This window comes from Crocuta crocuta, unplaced genomic scaffold, assembly GCF_008692635.1.
Source record: "Crocuta crocuta isolate KB4526 unplaced genomic scaffold, BGI_CrCroc_1.0 scaffold443, whole genome shotgun sequence".
Classification (NCBI taxonomy): Eukaryota; Metazoa; Chordata; class Mammalia; order Carnivora; family Hyaenidae; genus Crocuta; species Crocuta crocuta.
Window position 1 is genome coordinate 1,514,069 of NW_027529446.1, and position 12,308 is coordinate 1,526,376.

Here is a 12,308-nt window from a genome sequence, read left to right on the forward strand (position 1 = left end):
GGCGGGGCCAGGTCCTCCTGGGGGAGGGGTGGGCGGGGCCGGGGCCTCCTGTGGGCCCCACGGAGACCCTGCTCCTACCTCTTCCAGCCTCCAGAGGCGCAGCATCCTTGGCCAGTGGCCCGTCTTCCATCCTCACGGCCAGCAGCACGCAGTGTGCCCATCTCTCTGCCTCCCTCTCATGAGGACCTCGTGAGGATGCTACACCTGCCAAGGATCAGGGTCACCCCTGCCGTAGGGGCCTTGATTTGCCCCCCCCCGGCAGAGTCCCTTTAATGTGCGAGGTAACATATCCCAGGCCCTGGGGACTAGGACATGGGCCTCTTTGGAGCCATTACTGCACCTACCACAGGGTCTAAGCAAAATGCCGTTTCTGTGGAAGCGCCCAGACACAGTCAGATTGTTCGAACCAAACAGTCACTGCCTTTTCTGAGCCTTGCTTGGTTCAAAGACAGATTTTGTAGCCTGATTCTTATCTCCGCCATGCCTGCCAACTGCCGGATGAGGTTTCTCTGACCTTGGAGGAGGCCGCGTGGGGGTCGTGCCGGGGCGTGAAGGCACTGGTGCGGGTCCAGCCCAGGCTTCAGCGGGACTCAGAGGCCCAGCCAGCGGGCGGCCGGCTTCTCCTGAGTTTCCTTGTTTGTTCGCAGAATCTGGCTTCTGGCTCTCCACATTCTGGGTGTTTCTGCATCAACTGTCCCGCTGTTCCCTATGGTTACTGGCTTCCTCCTCACCTCCTCCAGCTGTCCGCCTCCTGTTCCAGTTTGTGGCCTATGTGCCTCCTCACTCGCTCCCTCTCTCTCCTGATCCCTGTCCTCCCTTCTTCCCATCCCTCCCTCCTTTCTTTTCTTTTCTTCCTCCTCCCTTCCTCTCTTTCAGTAAAACACACAAGACACCTTAACATGTCTAAGTGCACAGTTCACTGACATTAGGCACATTCACGTTGTTGTGTATGTTGTGTGCCACCCCCACCATGTCTCCAGAACTTTCCATCTCCCAAACTGAGACTCTGTCCCCATGAAACACTGACCCCCCGCCCCCTGCCCTGCCCTTCTCCCACCATCTATTCTCTGTCTCTGTGGATGGGACTCCTCTGGGGACCCCCTGTGAGTGGGGTCATGCAGGATGTGTCCTTCTGTGTCTGGCTTCTGTCACTGCACAGTGTCTCCCGGGTCCATCCACATGGTGGCAGGCAGGATATCCTTCCCCCCCTTTTTTTTTTTTTAAGTTTTTAACGTTTATTCATTTTTGAGAGACAAAGAGAGACACTGTGAGTGGGGGAGGGGGAGAGAGAGAGGGAGACACAAACTCTGAAGCAGCCTCCAGGCTCTGAGCTGTCCGCACAGAGCCCAATGCGGGGCTCGAACCCACAAACCATGAGATCATGACCTGAGCCAAAGTCAGACACCTAACTGGCTGAGCCACCCAGGAGCCCGTCCTTCGTTTCTAAGGCTGAATAAGAATATTCCAACATGTGGGTGGGCACATTGTGTTTGTCCTTGACCCACCTACAGACACTTGGGGTGTTTCCACCTCTTGGCCCTTGTGGATGCTGCTGCTGTGAACACAGGTGGATTAGAGCCTCACGACCCCACTTTCAAGTTCTTCGGGTGCATACCTAGGAATGGAACTGCTGGGTCCTGTGGTCTTTCTATGTGATAATTTTATATAATTCATATGGTAACTGTATTTCATTGTCTTTGCCACCAAGCTGTTTTCCACAGCAGCTGCCTCATTTTCCATTCCCACCAGCCGTGCACAAGTCTTCAGACTTCACATCCTTGCCAACTCTTGTTACTGTCTGTAACTTTTGATGACAGCCACCCTAATGGGTGTGATCTCTCTCTTTAACTCTTCCTCTGTGAGAAGTGAACTGCCAGCTATAAGGTCAGAGGTTGAGGATGCCCATACAGCTGACACCACATGTGAGTTCAGAGGGGATCGGGAGTGAACTATGTCCCCCCAGATTTTGTATGCTGAAGTCCTAACCCCCAACACAAGGGACCGTAGGACACAGACATGCACACGGGGAGAAGGGCTTGTGAAGATGGAGGCAGAGATGCGGGGATGCTTCTACAGGCCGAGGGCCACCAGGACTGCCGGTCACAGCAGAACCTAGGAGCCTGGGGCAGGTTCTGCCTCATGGCCTCAAAAGGAACCGGTTGGGGAGTACTTCTTGGGCCATCGGTACATAGAAGGGGCCTTGCTCAGGACAATACGACCCAAAATGTGGCCTTCTCTTCCAAGGATGCCAGGGTTCTGGCAGCTGACCTCAGTGCAGTGGATGCTGTGTGTGGGTTGGGGCCGGCAATGCGTGTTTTCCAGGCTGGATCAATCAGACTCTGGTGACCATAGCATCTCAGCTGGTGCGCATCCAGCTGTCTGGCTTGATGTAACACAGACGGTGACACTGTAAGGACGGCTTGGGGTGCATCGGGTATGTTGACATCAAGCAAATTCACTACCATTCAGTTCTAAATATTTTAATTAGCTCAATTTCTTCCTGGAATCATTAGTTCTCTAGAAATAACTTTAGACTTTTCAACCCTGATTTTGTTATTTCCTAATTTAATTGCACTGCCGTGAAACATGGCACTGAGTGTAGTTTTTGGGTTTTGTGGAGAGTTGCTTTGTGGTTAAATGCGTGATTGGTGTTTGTAAATATTTTGTGTATGCCTGAAAAAGTATGTTTATTCTCAGTATAGGGAATATAGATCTACGAAGTAAACTTGTCTCATGTTCAATTTTGTTATTAGGTACATAAGAGTTTACAATTTTTCTCCTCCATCTTGTGCCTTTTTGCAGTTTACAAGAGACCACCTAAAACATCTAGCTGTATTTTTAATGTTTTTATTTTTATTTTATTTTATTTTTTTATANAAAGCCGATGCTCAACCAACTGAGCGACCCAGGCGCCCCTAACCTCACAAATTCTTTTAAAGTAAATTTTTGTTGGGGCACCTGGGTGGCTTAGTCGGTTAAGCATCCGACTTTCGCTCAGGTCATGATCTCACGGTTCGTGGGTTCGAGCCCCGCGTTGGGCTCTGTGCTGACTGCCAGCTCAGAGCCCGGAGCCTGTTTCAGTCTGTGACTCCCTCTCTCTCTGACCCTCCCCTGCTCACGCTGTCTCTCTCTCTCCTAGAAATAAAAAAAAATAAAAAAAAATAAAAAAAACATTAAAGTAAATTTTTGCTTTTTTTTTCTTTCTTTCTCTGCCTTCCTTCCTTTCTCCTGCATTTACATATTTTTCACTCTACTTTTTGGAAGCTACCCACTTCAGTTCTATTATCAAAGTTGGTCTTAAAATTTTTTCCTTGCACGTTTCACTTGACAAGGTCTGAAATTAATCACTAATCTTTTCCTCTGACCCTCAGAGTCTTTCAACTACACTCATGCCTCCATCTTACAGTTTGTTCAGCCTTGGTATCTGTGAACCCCAACTCAGTCAGTATTATCATTTTATAGACATAGTGCTTTTCAGATGCTTCTCCATGTTTACCAGTTTCTGGTGCTTCCTGCATTTCACCTCTTTCTTCCAAATCCAACTTTATTCTTCCTCAATCTGTCCGTTAGTAGCGTTTTCAGTACAGGCGTATTAGTGCTCAGCTTCTCAGTCTTCCTGCAAAGGTCTACATTTCAGTCTCTACCCTGACCAAGTGGGTTTAGATATACAATTGTTGATGGACATCTATTTCCACCTAACACTGAAGATATTATTCCCTAACCTCAGGTTTCTATTCTGTTGAGAAATTTGTTGCTCTTAACCAGCATTCCTTCAAAGGTGGCAGGTCTTTACTTTCTGGTTACTCCTGTAATCTTCTCTTTGTTTTTATTCTGTGGATTTACTCTGAGGATCTGTTTTATCTGTCATACTTGGCATTGTGCCTTCCGAGTCTGAGGATTCAGGTCTTCCAGCACTGCTGGAAAGTTCCCAGCTAATTTCTCTTCTAAGATGGCCTCTGGCATTTGTCTAATCTCTCCTCAAACTCCAGTGAAATATGCACCTGCTTATCCCCATGCACACCTCAGATCACCCCTCCTCATGATTTCTGTGGTAGACAGAATTCTAAAAGGTTCCTAAGATTTCAAGCACACACGTCCTATATAAGCCCTTCCCTCTGAGTGTGAAGACCCACTAAATACAATGCCATGGTCACTGCCTTGATTAAGTCACATTCGATGAGCAAGGTGTCAGGACGTAGCTCCCACTGTCGCCTTACATACTGTAAGACTCCATCCTAGCAGGGCGCCTGGGTGGTTCAGTCAGTTAAGTATCTGACTTTTGGTTTCGGCTCAGGTCATGATCTCATGGTTCAGGAGTTTGAGCCCTGCATCAGGCTCTGCGCTGACAGTGCGAAGCCTGCTTCAGATCCTCCCTATCCTTCTCTCTCTGCCCCTCTCCTGCTCTCTCTCTCTCAAATAAACTTTAAAAAAAAAAAAAGACTCCATCCTAGAACACTGCAGTGAATTTCTCCCGCTGACCTTGACAACGTGGCTACTGTGTTGTGTCAAGGGCCTGTGAGCTAAGAGCAGTGCCTGGCCAACAGCTGGCAGGGATATGGGGGCCTCAGCCCCACAACTGCAAGGAAACAAATTCTGGCAACAATAGGGAGCTCAGAAGTGGATCCTTCCCCAGCTGAGCCTCCAGATGAGAATGCAGCCCAGCTAACACCTGACTAACAGCCTCTTGAGACCCTGAGCAGAGGACTCAGCTAAAACCTGCTAGAATCCCAGCCACAGAAGCCACAAGAGGATAACTGTGCATTGTTCTAAGCTGCTATTTCAGTGGTAATGTGCTGAGCAGCCACAGCTGACTGACACACTTTCTCTACATTGGCCCTTCCTTTCCCCCAGGAAAAGTTACAGGGCTTTGCACACTTTGTCTTACTGTGTGGAAATCTGTTCCTTCCGTGGGCACTTACTGAATTCATGCTTATCCTTCAGAAACCAGATAATGCACCCCTCCTCCAGGAAGCTCTTCCTGAGCCCCCAGTCCTGATCAAAGCTCCTTTTTACACAGACTCAAAGCACCACGGATACATCTTTATTTTCAAGCCTTAATTGTAGCTGTAATTTTAATTTATCTGGGGCTCTGCCACTATGATTTCAGCTCTCTGAGCTCAGGGAATCTCATCAGCCTCATTCAGGGCTGGGTACTCAGCACAGAGCATCCAGGCCTGGCCTGTCATAAATATCAGACAGACAGAAAGCTGAATGAATAGTGCTTCTATATTCGATGCTAAATAGCATCGGGTCCCTTCTGTGTCCTAATGACAGTGATGACAAGACAATTCGGAGAACACAGGAATCCTTAGAAAACCCACAGGCTTGGGGGGTAGCAGGGGCAGCTAGGGCTGAATGAATATAGTGTGTGTGTTTGGTTGGGGGGGGGTGGGGCGTGTCAATGAGCTCATACACTAAACTTGAGTTTCCAGCCCTAATCACAGAGGTGAATCTTGGTGTCTTTGTCCCTAAAACATTTCATCAAGTGATTCTTAGAGATTCCCTGGCTCCTCAGAAGGCAATTCAGCTCAAGTGTGAGAATAAAGGGGTAAGTGTTACACAGCCTCGCTCCCCACCACCCCCGCACATCTCCCCTTTCTCCCCAGCTCCAGATGGTGGCGGTGAGGCATGGAGTGGCCATTCCCAGCAGGGACACACTCCCTCGAGGACAGAGTATTTTGGCTGGGCCCCAGCACAGGGTTCCAGCCTTAACAATAAACATGTAGCACAATCAGATAAACCTGAATTTCAAACCAACACCAAACACTTTTTTTTTTTTGGCATAAGTACATCCCAAATGTTGCACAAGGCACGTTAGGGCCTATATCAGTCAGGATTCTCCAGAGAAACACAGCCACCGTGAAGGAGAGCAGGAAGTATTTTAATGAATTGGCTCACAGGACTGTGGAGGTCGGCAAGTCCAAAATCCACAGGGCAGAGCTGACGCTGCAGCGGAGTCCCCAAGGCTGCCTGGAGGCAGCATTCCTGGTCCCTGAAAGCCTTCAACTGATTGCATGTGGCCCACCCACAAAAGGGAGGGTCACCTGCTCTATTCAACATCTACTAACTGGAAAGGTAATTGCATGTAAGAATAACCTTCACGGCAACTTCTGGCATAACGTTTGCCCCCTCAACCGGGCACCACGACACAACCAAGAAGACACATAAAATTAGCCAAGCCAGCGACACACTCGTGCTACAAAAGCAGGATTTGCTCATCTGAAATTCAAACACATCTGGGCGCCCACTGTTTTTCCTGACACCCAGGCCTGCCGTTGGTGTCCAGAGACCCTCTTCCCCCAAAGCAGCCCTGTGACCCTCGGGAGGCACGGGCCGTGGGCTCCCTGGCCCCCTCCCCGAGCCCGGCGCTGAGCCGGGGCAGGTGCAGGCGCTGCGCGGACCAGGAGCCCCTGCTCGCAGCGTCCCTGGAGGGAAAGGCCGCCCCCCGGCCCCCGCCCGGCCTACCTGGCGGGAGGAAACCGACGGCCGCCCCTGCCCTGGAGAAGGCGGAAGACACGCAGACGCTGCACGTCACGGAGACACCCGCGAGCTCCCGTGCTGCTGCCTTGCAAGAAGGTCTCGCGCGGCCTCGGCGGCGTTTCTCGCGAGACTACAATCAACGCCGTGTGGGACCTACGCGGGATCTCTTGCGAGACGGGGATCGACGGGTGGCCTCGCGCGACCTCAGCTTGGGTCTCTCGCGGGACTAGGACCACAGAATGGCCTCACGGGGCCTGGTCTCCGGTCTCTCGCGAGGTTTCTCTCGAAGGACTACGATCAAGTCCCGGCCTCGTGGGGCCTGGGCTCCAGTCTCTCGCGAGACCCGGACGAAGGGGCGGCTGGACGCGTGAACGCCGGAGCGCATGGCTGCCGGTTGCTCTCTCAGAGCCGAGGCCGTCGAGGGGAGAAGCACCCGGCGTACTGTCAGCGGAGGGCTGGCAGAGGCCTGTTCGCCTGCCGGGGATGCTGGTGGCCGCGGACGCCCTTGGAGAGTTCAGGGCCACGAAGGGCGGCGCGGGCGCGCGAGCTAGCGCTCGTCCAGGCTCCAGCCTCTTCGCTCTGCGTCCGCGTATTCTGTGCCGACGGGCTGAGCGGCGGCCCGGAGACTCGTTCTGGTCCCAGAGCCTGGAATGAGTCACCTCACGTGGCAGAGGGGACCTTGTCAAGGCCCCTGAGGCAGGGGTGACTCTGAAGTTCCCCGGGGCCCAGCATCCCCACAGAGTCTCACGAGAGGGAGGTAGAGACGGGCGGACGCCGCGCTGCTGGCCGTGAGGATGGAGGAGGGGCCGCGGGCCGAGGCGCCTCTGGAAGCCGGAAAAGGAGGGAGACGGGGCTCCCTGGGGCCCGGGGGAACCGGCTCTGCCCACACTTGGTGTCAGGACTTCTGAGCCCAGAACTGCTTAGTAATAAATCTGGGTTCCTCTCCAGCACTAGGTTTGCAGTGATTTGTTAAACGGCTACCGGGAAGTCACGCATCCCGGTTGGCAGTGGACCCCAGGGACCCTGGGAGCGCGCATGCACAGGCCCCGCCAGCAATCACGCTGGACCACATTTTGTGACTTTAAGACAGGCACCTAGGGCACTGTTGGAGGCTGCCGAGTCTGCAGAGTAAAACTCTCGCTTAGGGGAAGAGAAGCCTCCTCCAGCCCTGACCCTGTTTTTCGCCCTTTCTTGCTGGCATCCAGGTCGCCTCCCCAGTGTCTAGGAGCCATGGAGCCCACCGTTGGTGACTTACAGCTTGTGCCTGGGGCAGCAAAGGAAGTCCCTGCCCCCTACGTCTCATGCTGCCGCGTGGCCCTCTGCACTGTCGTGGCCACCAGCATCGTCATGGTCACCCTTGGGGTCCTCGTGGGTAAGTGGCTGCGGGCTTGCATGGGTTCACACACTGCACAACTCGCACGAAGATGCTTAGAAGTGGCTCAGTTGTATCCACGTTATGATCCCAGAGCCAAAGGGTTGGTCATGCAAGCGTGGAATTGAAGGCAGCCCAGGAGCCTGGGGGCCTGGTGTGCACCTGGACCTGGTGGTGGTCTGGGGTCGGTGGGTGNTGTTTCCCATGGACCGGGCTTTCCAAGAAAGTTTTCACACTAGGGTGAAAATGGAATCAAACAGCAAAATGTACTCTCTTACATTTTAAGAAATTTGAAAAGTACTGAAAAGTATAAGAAATCATGGTTTATGCTCCTACACTCCAAGGTGGCCCCCATTTCATATTTTCTTTCAGTAGATGGTCATATTACTTAGAGCGAACGTACAAAATTATGATCTCTATACAATGTGGAGCTGCAGTTACACAAATAAACAGAGGAAGCTCTTTTTATATTTCAGTAGAATGATCTAGAGATGCCTACATTTGAAAAAGAAGAGAGAGGTGCCGAATAGTAAGAAAGAACATGTTTGCCTGTGTGTGTCTGTTGTTTTCTGGAAGGGAGTTTCAGAGCCTAACTGACTGGTTACCTCTGGGGAGGACACGGGAGGGAGATTTGTCTCTAGATGCCCTTTGGTGGCTTTTGATTCTGAACCGTATGGATCCATTACACCTGTACAGTGTTGTCTTTTTGTGAGGTATGAAGCCAGTCACACAGCCCACTGCAGCCTGCACTGGTTTTCCATGTGCCATCTCTGCGGCAGCAGCCACCATGAGTGGTTTACGGTGCAGCAGGTATACACACACACACACACACACACCCGTGGGTAATGCCCAGTGCTGTTTCGGGAGAACTTGTGCCATCTCTGTGGCAGCAGCCACCATGAGTGGTTTACGGTGCAGCAGGTGTACACACACACATACACACACACACACCCGTGGGTAACGCCCAGTGCTGTTTCGGGAGAACTTGTGAGTCAGCGGAGTCTGCAGACCCTTTAGGAGCTTGCCTTTTTCCTTCTGCATTTGTCCTAGATTCTTCCCAATGTTCGTGTGGGGAGTTTAGGTGGATGGTCCCCGTGAGACCGGGAGCCATTTCCTCCCTCCCCACTACAGACAGTGCTCAGTGTTGCCTGCCTCTGTGCTACCGGGGCTGACGGCCCTGAGCCCTGCAGGCTTCTTAGGGTTAAATCAGTTAACATTAGGGGCGCCTTGGTGGCTCGTCAGTTAAGCATCTTCTCCTGATCTCAGCTCAAGTCATGACCTTGGGGTCTGGAGGTCAAGCCCCACGTTGGGCTCTGTGCTGGCGGAAGCCTACTTAAACATCTCCAACAAACAAAATCATTTAACGTTATGTAAATTTAAAAGTCAGTCGCGTTTCTCCACCAGCCACATTTAGTGGGTGTCTCATGGATACTGCACTGGACAGTGTGGATCTAGAACATTCTGTCATCTCAGGAATGTTCTGCTGGACAGCAATGCTCTGGAACAGGTTTATTATGAGATGTTAAGCTTCCTACAGTTTTATTTGGGGATGTGAAGGTCACCTTTTCATGGAAAAAGAAATAATGATAGGGGAAGTTTTAGGGAAAATGTTCTCATGTGGCAAAAACAGTAAGCTAGCAATGTTATGTGGTTTCCCTGATTCTTATGTGTAGTACAGATATGTTACGTGTTTTGTATATAGATTTGTGGAGCATCTGGAATAGTTCACGGCCTAGTGTGTCTGACAGAGGCCCTCTAGTGGTTGTGGGAATCAAATGAAGGAAAATGTGTGCTGTGTGAGCGGGTGGATGTGTGAGTGTGCACACATGTGTAAGCATGTGTGACTGTGCTGTGTACATGTGTGTGGCTGTATGTGTGTGAGCGCATCTGTGTCCTTGCATTAGGGAGAGGCAGGGGCCGGGGTTTCACACCTGCGTTCTGGAAGCACAGATACATTTTGGGAACAACATAAATATAATTCCCATCAGGACCCCTGAAACTAAGGAAGGCTTTAAGAAGCACTTTACAATTTTTAAAAAATTTTCTTTAAAGTTCAAATGTACCCCCTTCCCACACAGCTCAAAATGTTAGTTGGTGATGTTAGCCTTCAGGGAAGTGGGGGTCGGGCGTGTGGACCTCTGTGCTATTCTGCAGCTTCCTGCAAGTCTGTCGTTTCTGAGGGAAACTAGAAAGGCTTGCTTGGTTGGGGTACAGAGCACAGGAACATCACAACAACACTGCAGGATGCTCGTTTCTCTTTAGTTTCTCAGATGAGAAAACCAGTTGCCTTTGGAATTGGCTTAGAATATATATCCTACCGTATTAATAAACAAATATCTACGTATTTATCTAGGCGAACATTCTTTCACAATAAATAGAATTGGTACCCAGCTGTTGTGGTTTATGTGGCTACTACCTTCATTTTTTTATATTGGAGTTATCACTTTTTAGTATACAGTGTGTCATTTTGTGAGTTCTGACACATTTGTGACAGAAACCCATGTTTTCACATTTTAGAATGCTGTTGTGTTATTCTGAAACTTTGTAACGAGTGTTACTCTTTGCTATCGCGTACTTTTGTCTATATTTAAGATTTTAAGTAATCTACATCTGACACGGGGCTTGAACTCACAACCCCGAGATGAGGAGTCACGTACTGCACTGACTGAGCCAGCCAGGCACCCCTCTCACGTACTTTTTGAAATTGAAGTAAGGGTGGTGGTTCAGTAGGTTAAGCATCCAACTTCGGCTCAGTTCACGATCTCCCAGTTTGTGAGTTCGAGCCCTGCATCGGGCTCTGTGCTGACAGTTCAATGGCTGGAGCCTACTTCAGATTCTGTCTCCCTCTCTCTTGCCCTTCCCCACTCATGCTCTGTCTCTCTCTCAAAAATAAGTAAATGTTAAAAAAAAATAAGAAAATGAAATCAAAGTAGAGCGGAAACGCCATTGCGGCTGTTGGACTGGTGGTGGGTGCACAGCATAGTGATGAAACAGCCCTCTAGGTTATCCTGTGCTCACCGTGAGCATGGCTGCCGTCGGCCATTGGGACATCACTGGCTGGGCTCCTGGCGCTGTGCCACCCTGTCCTCTGCACCCCTCTGCCCTCCCTGCTCCGCCCCCCTGGCACCCATTGGTTTGTTCTCTGTATTGATGTGTCTGAGTCTTTGTTATCATGTGCTTTTGGCACCGTGTTTCCAACAATTGGAAACCTCTGTTTTTTCGGAGGGTGGCATCATGGGGCTGTGGTCTGAGGGTCCTGGTGCCTCCCAGCTGTGGTCACGCACCTGTGGCATTTGGTGCGTGGGGGAGGGAAGTGGAGGGAGGGTCTCCTGAGACCATTTCAGCCATTTTTTGTTGAGGCCCACTTCAGGCCCTGAGCCAGGCACACCTGGAGAGCCGGTTGGGAGCAAGAGCTAGCCCTGTCCTCAGGAAACCTGGGGATGGTTGGGGACCTCAGGTGGGTGCCCATAGAGTCCATCACCGAATGGAGACCCGTGTGAGAGGTGAAGGGGGGCACTGTTGGTGATCACTCAGGGTGCCCCGCCGCCCTGGCACTCGGCCCACCCCCCGCTAGGGTGACGGGCTCTGGGTGGCTGGGGGCCTTTGAGGCTGACTTCACTGCACCCTGACCCCGAACTTGGGCTCTCTCACGGGGCCCTGGTCTTGTCCGCAGCCTCCCTCTCTACACAGGGTGTTGATGTGGAGCACACGGCGGAGCTGCAAGGGGTCCGCTATGCCCACAGCTTGCAGCACAAGGCCTCGGACTACTACCGCACCCTGACGCCCGCTCTGGAAAGACTGGTGAGGGCAGCCAGGGGCCGCGAGCGGGCGAGCAGAGCAGGGGAGAAGCCCAGGCAGGCGCTGAGGCAGGAAAGAGGGCACGTGGGGCGGAGAGGATGAGGCTGTCGTGGCCAGTGCTGGTGGCCCCTGGAATGTAGGACAGTGTGGCATCTGTGGGGACTGACCTCTGCTGGCTCATCGGCACTTCTAAAGGTTGAAAGCTGTATTCCAGGGGAGAGACCAGAGCCTCACTCACAACTGGTGGGAACATGAAAGAGGACAGCTGCTGCGGAAACATTTCCACATGATCTAGCAGTCCTGTTTGTAGGTGTCTGCCCAAGAGAGATGAAAGTTCAGGTCCTCACAGCAAACCCACGCTCACGGCAGCACGATCCATAAGAGCCAGAAAGTGGAAACACCCAAACGCTCATCAATGGGTGAATGCATAAACATAAGGAGCCCCACACACACACGCTCACGGCTCCTGGCCGCGAGCAGGAGCGAGGCGCCCACACCCGCCGCCCCGCGGACGGACCCTGAACACACGACGCTCAGGGAGGGAACCAGACACGAGAAGCCACATAGGACGTGAGTCCACATGTGTGACACGTCCAGAACAGGCTCCTCCACGGCTGGGAAGGGGCTCGTGGGGGCCGGGGCTGGGGGTGGGGTGTGA

The 12,308-nt window shown here is 51.8% G+C and overlaps 1 protein-coding gene and 1 long non-coding RNA gene across 2 annotated transcripts in view; one reads left to right on the plus strand and one right to left on the minus strand.

Annotated features, from left to right (window-relative positions):
* Positions 1 to 6,554, minus strand: part of LOC144228683 (uncharacterized) — an 11,685-nt gene extending 5,131 nt beyond the window's left edge. Inside the window, exons 1-2 of the long non-coding RNA XR_013334247.1 lie at positions 6,466 to 6,554; positions 79 to 204 (exon numbers count right to left, since the gene is read on the minus strand). This is a non-coding gene — a long non-coding RNA (uncharacterized LOC144228683). The remainder of the gene's footprint in view (positions 1 to 78; positions 205 to 6,465) is intronic.
* Positions 6,555 to 7,669: 1,115 nt separating this feature from the next.
* Positions 7,670 to 12,308, plus strand: part of TMPRSS9 (transmembrane serine protease 9) — a 27,864-nt gene continuing 23,225 nt past the window's right edge. The window contains exons 1-2 of the mRNA XM_077760681.1: positions 7,670 to 7,852; positions 11,526 to 11,653. Of these exons, the coding sequence (XP_077616807.1) occupies positions 7,711 to 7,852; positions 11,526 to 11,653 (270 nt within the window). The 5' untranslated portion in view covers positions 7,670 to 7,710. The remainder of the gene's footprint in view (positions 7,853 to 11,525; positions 11,654 to 12,308) is intronic.